Source organism: Harpegnathos saltator, unplaced genomic scaffold (assembly GCF_003227715.2).
Source record: "Harpegnathos saltator strain DR-91 unplaced genomic scaffold, Hsal_v8.6 scaffold15, whole genome shotgun sequence".
NCBI lineage: Eukaryota > Metazoa > Arthropoda > Insecta > Hymenoptera > Formicidae > Harpegnathos > Harpegnathos saltator.
The window spans coordinates 914,583-936,563 of NW_020229928.1; the positions used below are offsets into that span (position 1 = coordinate 914,583).

Consider the following 21,981-nt stretch of genomic DNA (forward strand, 5'->3'; position numbering starts at 1 on the left):
GATACTTCGTTTCTACTAATTAGATTGAACAGATCTATGGTGATGTCTTTGATCGAAACGTATTCTGCAGAAGAGGTTAGCAATCTGCGCTAACCGTAATGGCCGTTTAGAACACGTTGGGTGACGTGTCGCATATCTTTCTGCTTCACGAGATCACACTTGAGAAAATATGATTGCGTTTAAGCGCGACAAGAAAGAGGAGGAAGATGGTAACTATTAATTGATATCGTTATCATTCTTCGTGCGAGTGTTAATTATACGTATGTGATTAAAAGTTTTATGCAGATTGTAGACTAATTTGACAGCTACGAGTAGATACGTTACTATTAATATCATATGATGCAATTATGAAAATGCGAAATTTATAGCAATTTTTGTCAGAAATATATGCTTCTTTATGATGATTTTGTTGCACGGTACTACAGGCTTTTATAGTCACATCAACAATGCGCCATATATTAACGTGTATTTCTTTCGTTCGCTCAGGCGGTGGGAACCCTTTCCAAAACCTCGAGAAGACAACAGTTTTGCAAGAAGCGCGAACATTTAACAACACACCTGTAAACCCGCGAAAATGTGCACATATCCTCACCAAGATCCTGTACCTGCTCAATCAAGGCGAACAATTGGGCACTACAGAAGCTACAGAGGCCTTCTTTGCTATGACCAAATTATTTCAGTCCCGCGATGTTATCCTGAGACGACTGGTTTATCTAGGCATCAAAGAACTGAGTTCTTTGGCCGAGGATGTAATCATAGTAACCTCTAGTCTCACCAAGGATATGACAGGGAAAGAAGATTTGTATCGGGCCGCAGCTATCAGAGCACTTTGCACCATCACTGACAGTAGCATGTTAGCAGCTATTGAACGATACATGAAACAGGCCATAGTCGATCGTTCACCAGCTGTGTCCAGTGCTGCACTGGTCTCTTCTTTGCACTTGACCAGTGTATCTGGTGATGTCGCAAGGAGATGGGCAAATGAGGCACAGGAAGCATTGAATTCCAACAATGTAATGGTTCAGTATCACGCACTAGGTGTCCTGTATCAGGCGCGGAAGGCAGATAAGCACGCGGTGATTAAGCTGGTTGCCAAACTCATGAAGACAAGCCCAAAGAGTCCATATGCAGCCTGTATGTTGATTAGAATGGCATACAAACTGCTGGACGAGGTGGACGAGGGCGAGGAATTGATAGGATTCATCGAATCATGCCTACGTCACAAATCTGAGATGGTGGTGTACGAAGCGGCACACGCTCTGGTCAATCTTGGACGAAGCGGCGCTCGAGAGATTGGACCTGCGATCAGTGTGCTGCAGCTGTTCTGCGGGTCACCGAAACCGGCGCTCCGATTCGCCGCTGTCAGAACTCTGAACAAGGTGGCGATGTCGCACCCAGCTGCAGTCACAGCCTGCAATCTGGACCTGGAAAATCTTATTACTGACTCGAACAGATCGATCGCCACTTTGGCGATCACTACTCTGTTGAAAACCGGGGCGGAAAGTTCAGTGGATCGCCTGATGAAGCAGATCGCTACCTTTGTGTCAGAGATCTCGGATGAATTCAAAGTAGTAGTTGTACAAGCTATCAGGTGAATTTTTTACCTTGCCAGCTGATAACTTTAAAATATAATTGTGTCATTTCATTGCTCTTCTGAAACTTTCTCTCTAGAGCTCTATGCCAAAAGTTCCCGCGTAAACACTCTGTACTGATGAACTTCCTCTCCGCCATGCTGAGGGACGAAGGGGGACTTGAGTATAAAGCGGCGATCGCGGACACCATCATCGCCGTGATGGAGGGGAATGCGGAGGCGAAGGAAGCTGGTCTTGCGCATCTCTGCGAGTTTATCGAGGACTGCGAACATATCTCCCTAGCGGTTCGCATTTTACACCTGCTTGGTCAAGAAGGTCCGACATCGAAGCATCCGTCGAGGTACATCCGCTTCATTTACAACCGCGTGATTCTCGAGAGCGCCAGCGTGCGCGCCGCAGCCGTCACTGCTTTGGCGCGTTTTGCCGCCGCTTGTCCGCTTTTACTGCCGAACGTGTTGGTGCTGTTGTCGCGTTGTCAGCTGGACTCGGACGATGAGGTTCGCGATCGAGCAGCTTACTACTGCACGATTCTGCAGCAGCGAAGCGATCCGACCATATTGCCTCTGGTACAACCACCCTCGTTGTCCGTGCCGTCTTTAGAAAGAGCCTTGCGGAATTATATGCAGACACCTATGGAGGAATCGTTCGACATTTCTCAGGTATTGCTCTTTAGCTTCGGATTAGCCGTGAAGAAAAGAAGAAGAAAATTGATGTGTCTACGTTTAGCTTCTACGTTCTCCCGCTCACGTGTTATTACTTTCTTCAGATACCACCGGCTCAGACAGTGGAGGAGCCGGCTCAAGTGGAAGTACACACCACTATTAAGCAGCCACGTTTGACTAGGGAAGAAAGTTTCATGGAGAAATTGTCGCAGATCCCGCATCTGGCCGCGATCATTCGTGATTCGTCGCTGCTCAAATCCTCACCGGTGTTCGAACTGACCGAATCCGAGACGGAGTATAACGTTAAATGTATCAAGCACACATTCCCCGAGTATCTTATTTTGCAGTTTGATTGCGTCAACACTTTGTCCGATCAGCTTCTCGAAGACGTGGTGGTAGCTGTTGAACCGTCTGAAGGGTGAGCGCATTTAACAATCATTGATCGTGTCATTTCTTTATAACGTACGCTGCAACGAATCATTTCATAGATACTCGGTCATATGCGTGGTGTCGTGTCCGCGATTACCTTACAATGAGCCGGGCACTACTTACACGGTATTAAAGTACCCGGAAGATGTGCATGCGAGTGTTGTTACCATTCCCACGACTCTCAGATTCATGGCAAGGGATTGCGATCCAACGACGGGTATACCAGATGCGGATCAAGGATACCACGACGAATATATGGTAGATTAGTCTTAATATCGTTATGAAGTAAAATTTTATTGATGCTTATTGTAAAAAAGCGCATTGAAAGATTTGCAAAATTGCAAATTTTTTAATCAGAAACTTTAGTTCTAGAGTTTAGAAGAGTATTATTTCGAAATGATTATTTACATATGTTTATTGTATCTTTCAGTTAGAAGATTTAGAAGTAACTTTAGCCGACCAAGTACGCGGCGTTGGTAACAGAGGTTTGGATTTCAATACTGCTTGGGAGACGTACGCCGCGAAGGGATTCGCTAAATTAGAAGAAACGTTCGCTTTGGGAGCTTCGGTGACCTCTTTAGAAGGAGCGATACAAAGTCTCACGGGATTTCTTGGATTGGAAGCTGTGGAACGCAGTAACAAAGTACAAAGTGGCTCGACCGCACACAATCTGCTCTTGAGCGGTGTCTTCCGAGGGGGGAAAGAAGTATTGGCACGCGCACGATTGGCATTGAACGGGACGCTAGTTACAATGCAATTGTCCGTTCTATGTCCAGATCCAGATGTCGCCGATTTGATAGTTTCGTCCGTAGGATAGATTACAGTAGCATCATTTTCATATTATAAAAGTATGTTTAGAATATATATTAATCATTGTAAAATAATTTTTATAATATAATTATTACACGAAAATTATCAGAGAGAATATAGTTAGTTATATTCCTCTGTTTTTCCATAATTAATATATCACGTGATTTTTCTTTAAGATAGATGATTAATGAAAAACCTTTTGATATACATGAAGTAACCTAACACTTGTGATTGGGTGCTGAATTAAGGGCAAGGTAACTCTATCAAGTTCGCACGATATAATTCTGCTTGTAAGTTTTTTAAATAATTTTTAGTAAATTGTTTCATTTTCTTTAACATTTGTTTTCCGGTAGATTTAAAATGTTTACTAAGTACTAAAATGGAAGGAAAATGACAATGATATCAAATTTTCACACATTCACATATACATATATCTATATATTTCTTATCTATATATATTTCTTACTACCATTATAAATTTGTTCGTGCATTGAGAATTATAAAAGTGTTAAATAGTGTATAAATATATTATTATCAGGTATTTACAGAGTATTTTAATGCACGATGCGACTGCGCTGCGCTGTACTGTCAATGTCATCTGATTATTTACAACCCTGTAGTGGTTCAGTTATAAAAGAATAATCTCACACTATACGTGAAAATTCCTCGAGCATATGGACATTTTCTTTCGGTCATTCGTTAAACATTATGCCGAACCGAATAATATTGTGTCGTATTCAGGTGAATTATTGTAGTAATAGATCATCGTTTAGCTGCATAGCAATCACAACAGATGGCAAATGCTTATAAAAATCTAGTACTACCGTTACATCAGTTCTTTGTACATTTCACGTAATCGATCAGTTGTACATTTGATCTACTGCCTCATGCCTGACTGTTAATATTTGCTGACCTTGCTGTTCCGTTCGGATATTCAGTCAATGTTTATTTTCAGAACGTAATAATTAATTTCGATTGATCTCTTTTCTCACCTGAAGAAAAGTAATGCTATGTTATTTTGTTAACTTTTCATATCCAAACAGATACACGACACAAAAAGGACATTTCATTAAAATCACGTTACAATATGTATACATGTTTACTTGAATTCGAATGCACTAATATGTATACGAAGAGTGAACGGAACGGCAGAGTTAAAGCTATAATATTATTTCGCTTTAGATGCATTGCACGAGTTAAATAAATTCAATTGGACTAGTTGTTTGCGCGATTGACATTATTAAAAAACGAAGTAAAAACAGTAGCTACCTGCGAAGATTGCTGTAAGCTTATCACTCTCCGAAATATTATGTTAAATATTAAGCATTAGCGTATGTTTGTAATTTCCTTTCGTTAGTGAGAATGGTACTTCACAAGATATGTCCACTAATGTGTAAATCGCATAGTTCTGAAACGTCTAATCAATATTAACATATTGACCCGTGACTGTGGCGGTTTGATGATATCTTCTTCTTCCCGAAAAATCCTCATTCTCTTCATTCAACTGAGCCGAACACGTTTCGACGCCCGGATGTACCGGTGTTACAACGATCTGCTCGTAATCGTAAACTTTTCTCCTACGATAAAAAGCATAAATTGTTTATCTTTATCAAGGAAATCTTAATCGTGACAAAAAAGTTTGTCTCACAATTCCATAATTTAGAATAAAATAATTTGTATTTTTCGATCCTCGACAACTTATCACTTGAAAGGAACTGTTTGTAACGTGTAATAATGAAGAGTATACCCCATAAGACGAAGTAGCGCGGTTCGAAGCCATTTGAAGAACTGGAATTCTGCTGAGACGCCTGGTTTGACGGCGGGATTAGCGTGACCGACGTAACTCCAGACAATAAACACAACGACGATATTCGCAATAGCATATCCCCAATGCACGAGAAACATTATAAGCAGCTTCACGAGGCACTGGAATAAAAATGCAGTTATAGATATAGATTTCTTTATACGTAATTTCTTTAAACGCAGACACTAATTACTTTAGGATGAATTTATAGTATGAAGGAATGAAATTCTGCAATGTTTTCTTCCTTTCATTCAGATACGAAGATACTTACACCCAACAACGAAAACCATCTATTGCACAACGGACTGTACCAGTTCCCCAATTTATTGTGTATGTGAACTTTGCGTTCCACACTAGCCACGCTAACGTTATCCTCGATGCTTGGCGACGAGTCCACATAGACATTATTGTCAGAGACACTGTTATTTCTCTGCAAATAATTATCATGCGTTAATTATTCTCTCGTGTCTTTTAAATTTGTATAATAATGCATGTGTGAACGAAATGTAAACCTCACCGTGAGGTTCTTATGCCTTATTCTTTCCGGAAACAAACTGTCCAAATCGTTGTCCGTATCGGTAATGGAATTGTTCCTGCTGGCAGAACCATAGTTGCGGTCGAATGTTGGCGATTGAGTGCGAAATCTTTGCTCACGCGTATGACGGATATCGAACGTTTGCGCGAGGGCGAAGTATGCATAGTCCAGGCACGCGTACGTTAACAGAAAAGGCATCGTCACGATCGGTGCGAGTGTGTTAATCTGCCCAGTGATGATGAAGGTCAACGTCACTACAGCGACGACTAACATAGCATAAATAGGTACTTTGTTTGGCCCTCTCTACAAGCAGAATATATTTTATTACCGTTATTATTACAAATAATCTTCAATCTTACGTATTAATTTAAGTTTGAGAACAGTTTATCTTAAACAAATCTAAACGGAAAATAGATAAAAGAATAATATCGAGAAGAGAATTATTACCCCTCTTTGCAGGCAACTCATTCCTGGTATAACGTTTTGACTGGCGATAGATTGGAGGACACGAGGTGTGCCATACATAGCTCCCAAACAGCTGCTGAACGACGATACATAGAGACCAGCTAGCAGCAGTACCGAGATTGCTGACACTGTCGATGCTATCATAAAGTTTGTGAGCAAAGCACTTCTGATACAAGTGGCCGCCAAAGTAAGTGAGAAACACAGGTATAAAAATGTTCTGCAAAGATAATTACAATACAGAAAATCCATTAAAAAAGTTTGTATTAATATTAAGTTTTTTTTACCCAGTTCCTAACGCTGCCAAAGTACCATTGGGGATATCACTTGATGGATGTTTCAAATCTCCACTCATGTTAATTCCAGCTAAAACACCAGTGACTGTCGGAAAGAATACACCGAACACGGTAAACCAACTGTATCCGTCCTGATAATCAGGGAAGGTGTTGTTTTTCAGGTTTCCTGACAACCATCCTTCAAAACCAGCATCTGTGATATAAGTAATATTATAACTTCATTAATTTTAATTTTGTGATATTACGATATTTTTATTGCATGTGCAAGAAATATTTTGATTTTTTATTGCAAAATGTATGTTATCTTTATAACTTTTTTAATCAACTCACCAATATTGGTATGGGTGAAACTTCCAACAAAGAAATCAACTCCAGCGAGAAGCAAGAGCAAAAGGAGAATAAATTGTAATTTTATGACCCACTTAACACCAGCTACGTTAATTACAGACAATAATATAACTGCTGCACAAGCAAAACCACGTTGGGCCCAAGTAGATTCCAAACCTACAAGATCAGCCATTGATTCTCCAAAACCTAAAACGTTTAGAGCACAACCCACGGCCTGAAATAAAATCCATAAACCGATTCTTTGAACATTGGTAAATCAAGAGAATAAGTTTATTTGTTCATACCTGTCCAAAACAATAAAGCAATCCAATAGAACCACCAAATCTGGAACCTAATACATGTGACAATAGGAAGTAAACTCCACCACTTTCAACTCTACATCGTTCACATATTCCTACAGCTGACAATACTGTCACCAATGCAATACATACTGAAATAAATATATGATTATTATTATAAGTAATCAAGTGGTTATATATATTCTAATTGTATGTATTTTCATCTGACATTATATATTACCTGTACATAAAATTATTAATACTGCATTTAAAACACCTGCTTGGCCAACTATCCATCCAGATCTCAAAAATACAATCACTCCAAATATATTGATGAGACAAGATGTAAAAACTCCATCCCAGGTACCAAACAGTACAGGTTGGGAAATAAAAAAGTTTGATTTCCACCAAGGATCTGAACTCTAAGAAAAATACAAAAACAGATGTACTATTTGACACATGTAAAATCAATATTAACTTAAAAGTGCTTACATATTCTTGTGCAAACAACTCATTTGCACCAGCTTGATACATTTCAGGACCAAGTGCATTGTAACCTTCATTATCTCTCCTTACATTCCTTTGTGCTTCTGGATCATGTAAACCATATCTGGACCAGTCAACATCTCTATGTACCCGGATATCACCGTTTGGAAGTCTATTCTCCTCGTTTGATCCCATTTCTTCCTGTATGTAACACTCTATGATCAAAATCAATCACTCCTCATTGATACCAGTTTCTTTCACATACAAATTATTATCAGACCTCTTATAGATGTATTATACTACACATTCGTGTGAATAATGCGATAAATTTCGTATTTATACATAATTCTCAATGTAGCTCTATTCTGACACTTTCACTCCGTGTCGATATGCCTAGGTTAGAATATGAAATAGACGATATGATAAATAATTTTTATCATCGCACAAGTATTTGATAGCGTTTCACACGGGTCAATTACTCTTTCGTATATCAGTGCAATAAATCTACATTTTTATGCGAAGATATCAACCAATGGTGACGTGTGCCTGCGCACACAAAGCCACCATTTTGATTTTTCTAACGTTAATCTACAGTTCGAATCATTTCACCTGTGAACGCATACCATAGCCAATAACAAGATCTGCGAACATTTATTATCGACATTATTACCGATATTTTGATATTAGTATTCTTGTAATTACAATTTTGACTGGGCAGCTAAGTGAAATTAAATTACAATTTTTCTCATACAGCCTCAAGCGATTTTCCTTGGAGTAAAAATATTTTCTTAAAAGATTTCCACGTTAAAATATACATTTATTTATATATCAATGATATTATAAACAAATTATGCTCACAGAAACATATTAAACTAGAAACAGATTTATTCGCCGCATTCGTCTTTGAGTTATATTACGATACAAAATTTAAAATTGCCTTATAACTTATAGAGTCAGTGTTATGAGAAAAGATATTTGCATTCATGCTTGGACAATTTCACCGTTCCTGCTATCACACAGACATTCTCACCATTCTCACAACATAAAGTGCATTGTATACCAGTTTATAAACCAGTCTTCATAATATAATCTGAATAATGTGTGTAAGGCTCTTAGATGTACAGTCGGAAAGTTAAAATCAGCAAAGGCCTGAAATATTGCAGTACCTGCAATGTTGTAGTATTACAGTACATATTGTAAAACAATATAATCAAAACAAAAATTACACTTGTATTATAGTGTTTTCAATACTTTGATGCAGTTCCGCATAAATACATCAATATTTCAAGCTTCTACTGATTCATTTTTATTTTCCGATTAATAATAATATATCGCGATTCTACTTCACAAAGGTTACAATTTCTAATTTATGTACAACGCCTACTTAAGCTCCTCGTCTCCATTTCTCCCCGTTACTAAACTTGGTCATCTCGCGACCACTGACACCGCAAGTGCCAATTCCCACACGACCATTCACATTCTCCGGTGTTGCGAAGATGCTCTTCTTAATAACGCCTTTCTTCGAAGACTACAAAGAATAATTAGTCAATTATAAAGATGAAATTTCATGTATGTCCATACATACATACACATAATGAAATATTACAAATACTTCATACATACCTTATTAGTAAAAGCTAACCACTTATTTTTTTCCAACTCACGTTCTTCTTCTAGTTCTTTAAATCGCTGCAGTTTTCTCTGCTTCTTTTTCTTAAGATATTCCCTTTGTTTGTTAGGATCTGAGCCCGCAACTGCAGCTGCTTGCATCTTCCTATAAATAAACAAATTATAAAAAATTAAATGTTCCCATAATGACACATTGCAAACACCTTGATAAGTATATAATATTACTATAATTTCAATGAGAAATAGAAGAAAAGTGAGGAAAAAGTTGGATATGTGTGTATGTGTGTGTGAGAGTGAGTGAGTGAGAGAGAGAGAGAGAGAGAGAGACTAATATGCCATAAAAATTCCCAATTTTGTGCTATATATTATTTCTTTATCATTTTCTCTGACTTGAAGTAGTTCAATATGTAGTTCAATATGTTTTGCAACAATATTATATAATACTGTACCAATATTTACATTATTCAACGTTAATAAAATATATCTATCATCATAAAATCATAAAATAAGATATTAATAATACTAATAATTTTATATAAATTATTACATTATTACATATTAAACATAATTTATCAATTATTTTTATACAACTAATAAGTATAAACAAATAAGTTTATATTTTTTCAATTTTATTCTATATATTATATAATTATATTTCAAAATCATTTTGTAGTACACACATGGTACCGTGTAAATCAGATAATTCTTGTTACCTCTTCCTGAAGCCCAACAATGCGCACAGACAATATGACATCAAAGGGTAAATGAATAATAATGGAATTTCAGACCAAATACCATACCAATGATGGAGTATAGTTGCCAATTTAGAAGAGGAACAAGAAGAAAAGTATATTAGTTTCTATTTTATCATTTTTACATTTCTTGTAAAGATAAAGGTGTGCAAAAATATAGGAGTTAATGTAAATTTTACACATACATAACTCCAATATTATATGGATAACTTACTTTGACTTTTGATCTGCCCAGTCTGATGCTGGCCTCTTTGCAACAGATTTTAATTGGCTCAGCATAGTAACATCAGTATTCTTATATTCATTAAATGTTACATTTACAACTCCATCTTCACTTATTGCATCTATAGTTGCTTCGTAATATCTGGAAGAAAAGAACTCAATATACTATTGTATAAAGTATATTTTAAGATTAGGTATCTCTAAAAATTATATTTCTAATATATTAATTTTTAATATAAATAGCAAGTAAGTAGTCAATTCATGATTGAATTGCTCTTAGCTTTGGTTTTCTTTGTACATCTAGCATTTAGCGTTAAAACTTTTGACTATTTAAATTAAGGGGTATAATTTTCTTAAGATAAAATTTTATCATATATATCAATAGAAAAATACTTACTTGCCATCCTCACTCCAAGGTGCCATACATTGATCACCGACTTTCCATTTATTGGCCAGAACTGCAAGTAAAATAGGATCTTTAGCATCCATGCCATTGGCTTGTCTTTTTTCTTGCTGTTGTGATTTAATTAAATCATGTGTCAGCTCTATTACTTCCTCAAGGTCGATTTTCAGCTTAATTAATTCTTCATTATTTGGGTCTGTCGTGAGAGCTGCTTCCACCTGAAACATCAATAAGTATGAGTGACAGCTTCTTACAAGAATATAAACAACCAAGATTATTGCATCTGATTAGTCGTTACGAAAATGGAGGTTAGTAAAAATAGTAAAAGAAGACTTACCTGTTGGAGCTGTAACTTGTAATTTTGTAAATCATCCATGATGCTACAGTTTAGTTTAAAGATGAATGATTTGAAATTACAGAAAGACTCGTTTATTTTTTTCTATTTCTCGCCACTCAATACTATCAAAAGGGTATCTTCCCGTAATATCTTTACCAACAAGCAGAGGTAAGTAAATATGGGCGATGACAGCCTCTCTCTCTCTCTCCCTTACACTCTCTTTCTCTTTCTTTCTTTCTTTCTTTTTCTCTCTCTCTCTCTCTCTCTCTCTCTCACTCTCACTCAATCTTGGTTCCAGCTGTTTGATAAGTCGATGTTCGATTTTTTTCTAAATAAAGGATTGATTATCCCCTCAAACACTAGTTCGATTTATTCCTGTGTTGATAGTTTTCACGATTCAATATTATTAATAGCATTTTTGAATACAGTTTTGAGCAGGGTAGTAATTAGATTAGTTCATCGATGAGATGCTAACAAAGACCGTTGGTCTTACGGGATTTAACGTATCAGAGAAATTCTGCTATGCTCTAACGCCATCTTAGTAAGATCAGAGAGAAACCTGAAAGCGGCCAACACGGCGTTTTCGGCGACACTGACTTTCCGCACTGGGAAAGGGCGCCATCTGCATCCATTTTGAGAGGGGAATTACGATGCTATATCCACTTTCAGGTCTTGGCGGTAAAATCTGCATGTGGTGGAAGACCGTGCTACATCCACTTGCAGGCGGTTTATATCCGTGCTACAACCATAATAGTGTACTTGACAAGCACGGTCTCGCACATTGTTATGCGTTTGTAACATGAATTAACATGTTAACATGCGCAAAAGAAAAGAAGAATTGAGATCGTGTATGATTAATATCATTTTTAATTTGGGCGTTAACAGGTTTATAATGCCGTGTTGGCCGCTTTCAAGTTCCTCTCTGGTAATATTATGACTGGGATATGAAGCTGTATCTCGAAATAAGCATAAAAGTCTAAAGGTTCATATTCAGAACACGCTTGTAACTATGTGGCGCGCTGTTAACCAATGAAAAGCCACGCATTATGGCTTCTGTACCGCGATTCTGTAACTCGTTATTGGAGTTAACGACACTTTCGTTATCGTTGCGCAGCTTTTGTATACCGTAGAAAAGCTGCGCAACGATAACGAAACTGTCGTTATTGTTGCGCAGCTTTTCTACGGTATACAAAAGCTGCGCAACGATAACGAAAGTGTCGTTAACTCCAATAACGAGTTACAGAATCGCGGTACTGATTAGTTAACAGCGCACTAACATAGTTATAAGCATGTTCTGAATATGGGTCTATATTTTCTTTAGTATCTTGTTGGTGCCTAAAGGCTCAATATTGGTAAATTGTGGTTTGAGTCTTCACTAAAATCTGATTTTTCTACTGACTCCAGACTGGAACCACAATTTTGGCATTCTATTAGACAAGGATAGACATGTGTATATAGTTACAGGTAAAGCACTGGTCGTTCCGTAACGACATTTTTTTATGTATTTAATAATAATGTTTCAATAAGTAGTTCAACACTTGAAGTTTGTATACTGTCAGGTCCGTAAACTTCGCATGCAACTGTCTGCAACCTAACCTAATCTTAAGTTTCAAACTCAGAAGCTTTTTAATTAACGGATACCTCGATAAATATTGTGCAAGTCTTGTATTTTCAGTGATTATTAAATGGTAAAAGATTATCAATAAATATCAGGAAATTGCTATTGTGAGTAGAAATTATAAAGAAGCTATAGGTTCCATGGCATTTCCACTAAATGATCAGGTCTACACGAAATCCTTCACTCCCAGGGAGTACCAAGTAAGTAATTTTAATATAGTTAAACATTTGAGGGGGATAAGGAAAATATAAGAGTAATCATAAAAATTATATATAGACTGTTATGACAATTATCTCATGAATGATTTGCTATTAATTTGTTAACAATTATTTATAGGTAGAACTTCTTTATGCGGCCAAAGAAAAGAACATAATTATCTGTTTGGGAAAGAATTTTGAGCAAACCTTCATTGTTATAAAACTGATTCAAGAGTTTGCTACTAATAATAGAAGGTAATAAAGATTTCTCTATTTGTTTTTCAGTATATTGATTTTTTACAGTTACATTTGAGAAGTATTTATGAAGGGATTTATTAATACACTTATAATTTATTTGTACATAGGTTAATAAGTAAAGGTGGGAAACGGGCAATATATATATTAAACAATGAAGATAAATGTGTAATAAAAGCAACTTATATAAAGCAATTAACAGATCTGAAAGTATTAGTATGTGATTCTGTACCTGAGGACTTTGCTGAAAGTTTTGAAAGTTCTCATGTAAGAAAATAATTATTTATTAATTATATTACTAATTAAGATTAAAATTGTAAAAATTCTTGAATTATAAGTCTGATTTCACATATAGGTATTGGTTGGAACTCCAAAAGTCTACACACAGTTGATATCAGAAAAAAAACTTTTACCATGTCATATAAATCTAGTCATAGTGGATGAGTGCCATAAGTCTAATGAAGACAGCAATCTAAAGTTTATTCTTCAAACTTTTTTATTATGCAACAATGTTCCTAGAATCATTGGATTAGCAGTACCTTTGTTTAATTTAACGGAGGCACCTGGAAGATTGGGCCTAGAAATAGAGAAAGTAGAGGCTACTTTCCAGTGTGGTGTAGAAACCACAAATGATATCCTTTCAATAATACGGTAAGTTATTTATTTATCAGTCCAATAACTGGTTTGATTTAATAATATAGAAATTGTTTGCAGTTATAGTCCAAAACCAAGAGAATATGTGGTGGAATACTCTAAAGGAGAGAAGGGGGATTTATACAATACGCTTGAAAATTTGGTGCTAGATGCCACTGAATTTTTACGTGATCATCGCTATGATCCTACTGAGATTTACAATGATGAATTTTTTGAGGATATTCAAAAAATTCCTGATCCAAGAGAGAAGCCTTTGGAGATGATGCAGGACTTTTTGTATATACTGGAAACTCTTGGACCATGGTGTGCGGATCGTGCTGCCTTGGCATTGTTAATTTTAACAGAAAAATTAAAAATCAAAACTCCTTATGAAAGACATTATCTCCTATTAAATATGGTGGCATCTGTTTTCATAAAGATTCGGTAAGAATATTTTGTAATGTATATATATTTTTTTCTCTCATGTTTTAAAAAGTTAATTAAATGAATATATTTTAGTGCTGTTTGTGATAATACTTTTCAATGTATATCTGAGAAAGAAAAGATATATCAGTATAGTACTCCAAAAGTTCATAGATTGTTACAAATCTTAAAAACTTATACTCCTTTTTATACTAAAGAGAATAATACCCCAGAGAAGAAAATAAATGCTGGTAAGAATCTTTCACTGCTCCAACATTTACAAATTATATATTTTAAATATATTATAAATTATATATTTTAAGTATAATTTAGATTATATCATATTTCTAGATGTTAATTCAAAAAATTGTCTCGTGAGAAATGACAAGGATGTTATTAATTCGAGAACTCAGGATAAATCAGTGCAGCCAAAAAAATTTGGGGGTAATTGGAAATTAAATGATGATAATTATAAAAAAAACTCCAAATCACGTTACCTGTATGGTAGTACAGACCCAGATTTACTTTGTGGAATAATTTTTGTGGATAAAGGGTTCACAGCTAAAATTTTATTTTATTTGTTAAATGTATGTTAACATCTCATTAGAAAATCATGAAATGTATTATGGATTTGAGTATTAACTTTAACATTAATTGCAGGAAATATATAAACATGATGAAGATTTGCAATTTTTATCACCTCTTTATACAATTGAAAGGACTACTGATGACGTTGGTTATTCAAGAGATTTAGAAATGGAACATAGGAAACAAGAAGAAGTTTTAAAGCGATTCAGAATTCATGAATGTAATTTATTGATTGCAACCTCGATCTTGGAGGAAGGTTTGTAGAAATATATTTTTATCATGTTATTTATATAGGATGTTTTAAAAAATGGGACATGCTTCAGGAACAGATTCAAAATCTTCGAACAAGCAAGATAATTTGCAAGTTTGTACTTAAACATATGTAATGATCGTTTTGTACTTTCCATAAAAGCATTTTTCGTAAAGATAAGCATAAGATTGTTCAAATACCCAAGTGACATAATTCGAAAGGTATATAAAATTAGTGACATGTGTTACAGAAGCATTTCTGCTTGTATTTAGATCTTCGTTCTTATATAATGTCAGTCCCACTTGTTAGGATGTACATGTATCATAAACTTGTTATATTGCTAAGATTAGCAATGATGTATTTCCATTACGTTTTCCTCAGGAATCGACATCCCGAAGTGTAATTTTGTTATGAGATACGACTTCCCTAAAAATTATCAGTCGTATGTACAATGTAAGAGCAGAGCAAGAGCTATAGATGCCTTGCATGTATTATTAGTACCTCAGAAAATATCTAAAGAATTGATATGGCAATTAGCACAATATCAATATATAGAAAAGGTACAATTATATAGAATTCAATCTTGCAATCTTGTAAAATGTTAGTTGTCATATTATAAAGATTTAATTACTAATTTCAATTCGGGTTTATCTTTATATGTTACGATATTATGTAAATTTTATTTCACTCATTTATGCACATCTCTGATTTTTTTATATCAATTCTCAATATGGTTCTTTATTCTTGCCAATCTCAGTCATGAAATGTTAATGGAAGGGCGCTGATCTATTTTGTAGACTTTATTACTCAAGTGTTCTAATAAAGAGCTAACTGAGAAAGAGGAGACTGGAGCGGACATGTACGCTGCGATGATACCACATTACAAACCGCTCGATGGCGACGATGCTCCTAAAGTCACTTTTAACTCTGCTATCTCGTTAGTGAACAGGTAATATTTCTTTCTTATGGTCTTAACAAATTAAACGTTTAAATATACTCTCTAATAACTATCCTAAGATACATGCACTCATTATTCTATAAATTACGCAGGTACTGTGCGAAGCTACCTAGCGACACATTCACGAGATTAACACCAGAATGGTCTATTGAAACAGTTAATATCAACGAAGTTACGATGTATACTTGTTCTCTGCGACTTCCTATAAACTCACCAATGAAATATGTAGTTACGGTAAGTGACTGCATACTTATGAAAATGCAAATTATTTTTTCTGCTGTGTGCCTTCATAGTCATAGTTTCATTGATCAATTTAGTGGAGAGAATGCGTTATGAATTAACTCTTTTGTAACCCTTTATATATTTTGCAATATTACGGTTTATTTTTTCTACCATATTTCAGTCGTACCCAATGCCAAACAGAGCGATGGCCAGACGTATGGCTGCCTTGCAATTATGCATCGACCTACATCGAGGAAATGAGATAGACGATAACTTGTTACCTATTGGAAAGGAGAACTTCAAAGCAAAGCCTGAAGATGCTGAAGTGCCTGCTCTACCGGACGAGAGCAGGGCTGACTTTTCGGAAGCTAGACCTGGTACAACAAAACGTAGACAATATTATTACAAAAAGGTGACTATTATTTTTTCTCTAAAGAAAAAAGTAAAAGAAAATATCTGATATCCTGATTTTTGTTATTATCTTGCAAGCAGTCATTCAAAATGTGTACCATTCTATCCAGACAGCTGAAGCATTGACAGATTGTAGGCCAATAGTCGGAGTACCGTCTTATCTATATCATATTAATATGGTATTAAGTTGTCCTCTACCAGAGGAACAAAATACACGCGGCAGACGTATTTATCCTCCTGAAGAATCAGCCATTGGATTTGGCATACTTACGTTGAAAGAGATACCAAAGGTAATAAGCCACTATAGATATTCCTTTTCAATTGCAGCATGTTATACCTTTAAGAAATTCATAATTTCCTTGAGATATGTTTAATGCAAATTTATATTTTCTTTTTACAGCTGTGTCCATTTCCTATTTATACTAGATCCGGAGAAGTTCACGTGCAATTGAAACTTAGCAAGCAGACTGTGATTCTGGACGACGTTCAGATTGAAAGAGTCGCCACTTTCCTTAACTATACCTTCACGAATGTCTTGAGACTGCAGAAATATTTAATGCTCTTTGATCCGAATGCTTCGGAAAACTCGTATATAATTGTACCGGTTAAAATAGGTAAGTACATTTATTTCTGTTTAATCAAGATCAATTTCTACTTGATGAATTTCTGTTTTTTCACACAGAGTTTCTTATCTGTCTAAAATCTTCCTAAAATGTAGTACGATGTTTGATTTTTCAGTTACAACAAATGAAGGATCAGATATTAGTGTAGATTGGGATTTTCTGGAATGTATTTACCAGAATCGAAATGCGGTACCGACTAAGGTACCGGAAGAAGTTAGGAAAAATTTTAAGTTCGATCCATCGAAATATTACGATGCTGTGATCATGCCATGGTACAGAAGCCAGGACCAACCACAGGTATATGTATCCAAATGCATTATATTCTGAAATTTGACAGAAAGTAGATTGATAGAAAGTATAAAACATTGAATCCTGATCATGTAGATCTATTATATATTTTTTCACAAACGCTTTTCTTTCTTTTACAGTATTTTTATGTAGCGGAAATATGTACAAATTTGAATCCAAAGTCTTCTTTTCCCGGAGACGATTATAGCACTTTCGAGGAATATTACTTGAAGAAATACGATATACAAATACAAAATCTCGAACAATCGTTATTGGACGTGGATCATACATCAGCTAGGTTAAACTTTTTAACTCCTAGGTAAGATCCATAATGTAGCTAATTATCAAAAGTGTCTATCAAAGTGTCTATTTTTTAGACTAAATTCTTATTTGATATATATTTTAGATATGTTAATCGTAAAGGTGTCGCATTGCCTACGAGTAGCGAAGAGACGAAGCGCGCGAAAAGAGAAAATTTAGAGCAGAAACAGATTCTCGTTGCTGAGTTATGTGCCATTCATCCCTTCCCAGCTTCTCTATGGAGACAAGCTGTCTGCTTACCCTGTATATTATATAGAATTAATGCTTTGTTGCTTGCCAACCAGATACGGTGCCAAGTTGCACAAATGATAAACTTAGGGCAACAAAATTTAAGTTCAGGTATATATGTGTACAATCAGGAGATATTTTAATAACAAAATTGATGACCAGATTATAATGGTCTTAATAAGTATAATGTAAAGTATATTTATAATTAAAGGAAATATACATATATATATATATATGTATATATGTGCGTATGTATGTATGTATCTTTTAGATTTCGAATGGTCAGCATTAGATTTCGGATGGAGTTTGGCAGAAGTGTTGAAAAAGTCAAAGGAAGCGGAGAAAGCGAAGCAGGCAAAAAATGAAAGCACACTAAACAATTGCAACATGGTCTCTGATATGTGCCAAAATTCGTCAAATCAAGATCATGTGTCGTGTTATGAGACCGGGAAGCAATTGGAATTATTTGATAATACGAGAATTGAGGAGGAAGAGAATGCTGACGAGAAGAATGACGAACTAGAGATCGGTACATGGTCAAACGATATGGCGATGAACTCGATGGATTTTGATACGGACAATCTTAAGCCATTTCCCCTGAATTTGACTGTCTTGCCGCAGAACTTTGAGTGGAATGACATTCGATACGGCTCACCGGCGTATGAATCTGATTTCGACGGTTACGAGTCTGACGACACGTACAGCGATGGATATGCAGACATGTCCGACGAGAGCGAAGATGAGAGTAGAGGTCTGAAGATCTCTTACATGGGCGAGAATGTCGCCGAAGCTGTGGAGGACGAGAGAGAGATATGCAAGCAGGAAATCAACAAGAAAATCTTGGATCTCCTGGAGACTGAGAAGAATTCTGACAATAATCTCTGGGTATATGCGGAGAAAGATGAGAAGTTGTTGCTGGCGAAACACGAGCAGGCGCACTACGAATTCGCCAAGCAAAAGGAGCACGATATAATAAACGACGGTACCTTTATATCTTGTGATTCTGAAATTGTGATCAAGAGGAAGGACTCGCTGAGTTGCCCGATCTCTGAGGAACGACCAGATTACAAGCATAAGGATTATATCGGGACAGTTGTAGAGAGATTCACTGACGAAGTATTGAATAAAAATTCTTTCGAGTCCACTGAAATAGTGAAGAAAAGGATCCATAAGCTGGATGAGACGAATTACTTACATAGCGATCTTTTTAGTTTCGATTACCAGCCAGAATTGAGAGGCCATCCAGGGCCGAGTCCTAGTTTAATTCTGCAAGCTTTAACGATGTCTAACGCGAATGACGGCATTAATTTAGAACGCTTGGAGACGATCGGTGATTCTTTTCTCAAATACGCTATAACTACATATTTGTATTGTACGTATGACAATATCCATGAGGGAAAACTTAGTCATTTAAGATCAAAACAGGTACGTTGATATATATATCTTCTTTTTCTATCGAAATCAGTGGTTATTTTTACATGTATACGAGACCGATTTATGAAATGACAATTTTTGTCCCAGGTTAGCAATTTAAATCTATACAGACTCGGGAGGCAAAAGATGCTTGGTGAGAGTATGATAGCAACTAAATTTGAGCCACACGACAATTGGCTGCCTCCTTGTTACTACGTTCCCAAAGAGCTTGAGCAAGCACTCATCGAGTCGGGCGTCCCGTTCGCCCTGTGGAATCAAGCCGACATTCCGACTTTGCAAGCTGTGAATCCCACCGAGATTAATCAACTCGTTAAAGAGACTGAAGAGAAACTTGTGATCATGAAAAGCGAATTAGATAAGAATGAGAGTAAACTGTCGTGCAATTTAGACAATATGCGGTGTTTCATACCGTACAATCTGATCACGCAGCACAGTATCCCGGATAAGAGTATCGCGGACTGCGTGGAAGCTTTAATAGGAGCATATTTAATTGCATGCGGACCACGTGGAGCGCTTCTTTTCATGGCCTGGTTAGGAATTCACGTTCTGCCTACCGAGGAAGTTCAAATAGTAAGCGAAGACGAACCAGAAGAGAGGATACCCGGTAGCATACCGTACGTGAAGGAAACCAGCGAACACGGCGAAATCGTGTGGACGCAAGTGAATGGCTCATATGATTTTATACCACATAATTTTGTACCATGATATTTTATATGATTTTATATAAAAAATAATTTCTTTTTCAGATTCGTTACGGAAAGTTGGAAGAGCCGCAAAATCCATTGCTTCGATACATTCCTGATCCAGAAGGCGAGTTGTGTATGATGCTCGATGGATATGAGGAATTAGAAAAAAGTATAGGATACAAATTTCGTGATAGTAGTTATCTCCTGCAGGCTTTTACGCACGCCTCCTATCAACCGAACAGACTAACGGATTGTTATCAGCGTTTGGAATTTCTCGGCGATGCTGTGCTAGGTAAATATTTTTTATTCACTCTCCAAACACGGTCGTCAGATCTGCCACGCAATTTGTCACGTTGAAATTATAGAGGTATACACTTTATATTTCAGATTATTTGATAACTAGACATTTGTATGAAGATTCTCGACAACATTCGCCAGGTGCTTTAACAGATCTAAGGTCTGCTTTAGTTAATAATACAATATTCGCTTCTCTGGCCGTGAGATGTGGCTTTCATAAGTATTTCCGTCATCTATCTCCTGGATTGAGCGTGGTGATAAATCGCTTTGTCAGAATACAAGAGGAGAATGGACATTCCATTAGCGAAGAAGTAAGAGGTTGCGAGGAATAATTATTATAAACATGACACGATAAACATAACACGTTAACGAATGCGTCACGTTCTTTAGTATTACCTGATCGGCAAGGAAGAATGCGAGGAAGCCGAGGATGTAGAAGTACCGAAGGCCTTGGGTGACGTATTCGAGTCGTTAGCCGGTGCTATCTACTTGGATAGCGGAATGTCTCTCGATGCGGTGTGGAGTGTTTATTACACGATAATGAAGTCAGAAATTGGTTGGTCAAAAATATATTTTGTTCGATTTCTGAAAGAAAGTTTAAACAATGTCTAAAAATCGATTCATTATCAAATAATTTATTGTACACGATATATTGCAGAACAATTTAGCACGAATGTTCCCAAGTCACCAATCCGTGAACTATTGGAATTGGAGCCTGAAACGGCAAAGTTTGGAAAGCCTGAGAAATTAGCCGACGGCCGCAGAGTCCGAGTGACGGTGGATGTATTTGGCAAAGGCTCGTTTAAAGGAATCGGACGGAACTATAGGATCGCGAAGTGTACAGCAGCCAAGTGCGCCTTGAAGAAATTGAAAAGGATACAGATCTATCCGAGAGAGAAACTGTGACGTTTAATGTAGCTTTAACAAAATGAAAGGAACACGGGATATACGAAACTTTTATTCTTCAAAAAACTGTTGGCGTATATATATATATATTTCGAGATTATTGTGTTCATCAGCGTACTTATAAATTTACAATGTTAAAAAGTAGCCTCTTTATTTGAGTATACAACATTGTATCAGTACAAAATTATGATTTAGATAGACGTGAGTCTTAACAAAAAGAGTTGCTCTTTATCTGAGCTTGAGTTTAATTGCGCTGACAGTTGACGAAATATACTGAATGCAATATGATGCATGCATGAGTGAATGGATATGATAATTGAGACGCGCGCGCGAATATCTTAAAACATTTTTATTACAGAATACACAATGGACTTGTGTATACATATTTTCGGCAATCGATTGACTGTCAGTATTAGATTGTAACTTATTTTTTTAACTTATTCTTTTTCAAAGGCTCGCGTTTACAACATTAATATGCTGCAATATAAGAATACATCATTTTATTGTTTATATTTTAATTATAATCTATCAATTTATTGATGTGTTTGATATAGTTGTATCAGAAAAGTCTAGTCATGCTAGTGCTGTTGATCGTTTT

The 21,981-nt window shown here is 36.1% G+C and overlaps 4 protein-coding genes across 8 annotated transcripts; 2 read left to right on the plus strand and 2 right to left on the minus strand.

Annotated features, from left to right (window-relative positions):
* Positions 1–20: 20 nt before the first annotated feature.
* On the plus strand, positions 21–4,939 carry gammaCOP (coat protein (coatomer) gamma). Of its 3 annotated transcripts, none has more exons than XM_011151548.3 (7): positions 21–209; positions 487–1,591; positions 1,672–2,251; positions 2,359–2,672; positions 2,743–2,941; positions 3,114–3,531; positions 3,670–4,939. In XM_011151548.3, exons 1-6 carry the CDS (start codon positions 170–172, stop codon positions 3,498–3,500), a joined length of 2,625 nt encoding a protein of 874 aa, XP_011149850.1. In that variant the 5' UTR covers positions 21–169; the 3' UTR covers positions 3,501–3,531; positions 3,670–4,939. The 3 variants fall into 3 exon arrangements, with proteins under 3 accessions (XP_011149850.1, XP_025152368.1, XP_011149849.1); XM_025296583.1 differs by having other exon boundaries at positions 3,674–4,939; XM_011151547.3 differs by having other exon boundaries at positions 3,114–4,939.
* LOC105189451 (solute carrier family 12 member 8) lies at positions 4,881–8,280 on the minus strand. 2 transcript variants are annotated; one of them, XM_019844334.2, is made up of 11 exons: positions 7,983–8,280; positions 7,709–7,903; positions 7,458–7,638; positions 7,223–7,368; positions 6,921–7,152; positions 6,582–6,783; positions 6,280–6,514; positions 5,815–6,135; positions 5,569–5,727; positions 5,241–5,419; positions 4,881–5,070 (listed from the first exon to the last, which is right to left on the minus strand). In XM_019844334.2, the coding sequence occupies exons 2-11, from the start codon at positions 7,895–7,897 to the stop codon at positions 4,911–4,913; spliced, it is 2,004 nt and encodes a 667-aa protein (XP_019699893.1). In that variant the 5' UTR covers positions 7,898–7,903; positions 7,983–8,280; the 3' UTR covers positions 4,881–4,910. The 2 variants fall into 2 exon arrangements, with proteins under 2 accessions (XP_019699893.1, XP_019699894.1); XM_019844335.2 differs by lacking the exon at positions 7,983–8,280 and having other exon boundaries at positions 7,709–7,929.
* Positions 8,281–8,563: 283 nt separating this feature from the next.
* On the minus strand, positions 8,564–11,527 carry Spf30 (Splicing factor 30). The gene is made up of 5 exons (XM_011151550.3): positions 11,046–11,527; positions 10,703–10,926; positions 10,298–10,447; positions 9,326–9,476; positions 8,564–9,230 (listed from the first exon to the last, which is right to left on the minus strand). Exons 1-5 carry the CDS (start codon positions 11,082–11,084, stop codon positions 9,087–9,089), a joined length of 708 nt encoding a protein of 235 aa, XP_011149852.1. The 5' UTR covers positions 11,085–11,527; the 3' UTR covers positions 8,564–9,086.
* Positions 11,528–12,305: 778 nt separating this feature from the next.
* On the plus strand, positions 12,306–21,871 carry Dcr-1 (Endoribonuclease Dcr-1). Of its 2 annotated transcripts, XM_011151553.3 has the most exons (24): positions 12,306–12,509; positions 12,721–12,863; positions 13,000–13,115; positions 13,226–13,382; positions 13,471–13,766; positions 13,830–14,192; positions 14,268–14,422; positions 14,523–14,758; positions 14,832–15,015; positions 15,391–15,569; positions 15,807–15,958; positions 16,060–16,201; positions 16,371–16,601; positions 16,711–16,890; positions 17,001–17,214; positions 17,339–17,520; positions 17,652–17,830; positions 17,918–18,171; positions 18,332–19,485; positions 19,582–20,154; positions 20,241–20,472; positions 20,568–20,788; positions 20,868–21,033; positions 21,136–21,871. In XM_011151553.3, exons 2-24 carry the CDS (start codon positions 12,804–12,806, stop codon positions 21,381–21,383), a joined length of 5,874 nt encoding a protein of 1,957 aa, XP_011149855.1. In that variant the 5' UTR covers positions 12,306–12,509; positions 12,721–12,803; the 3' UTR covers positions 21,384–21,871. The 2 variants fall into 2 exon arrangements, with proteins under 2 accessions (XP_011149855.1, XP_019699895.1); XM_019844336.2 differs by lacking the exon at positions 12,306–12,509 and having other exon boundaries at positions 12,531–12,863.
* The last annotated feature ends 110 nt before the right edge of the window (positions 21,872–21,981 follow it).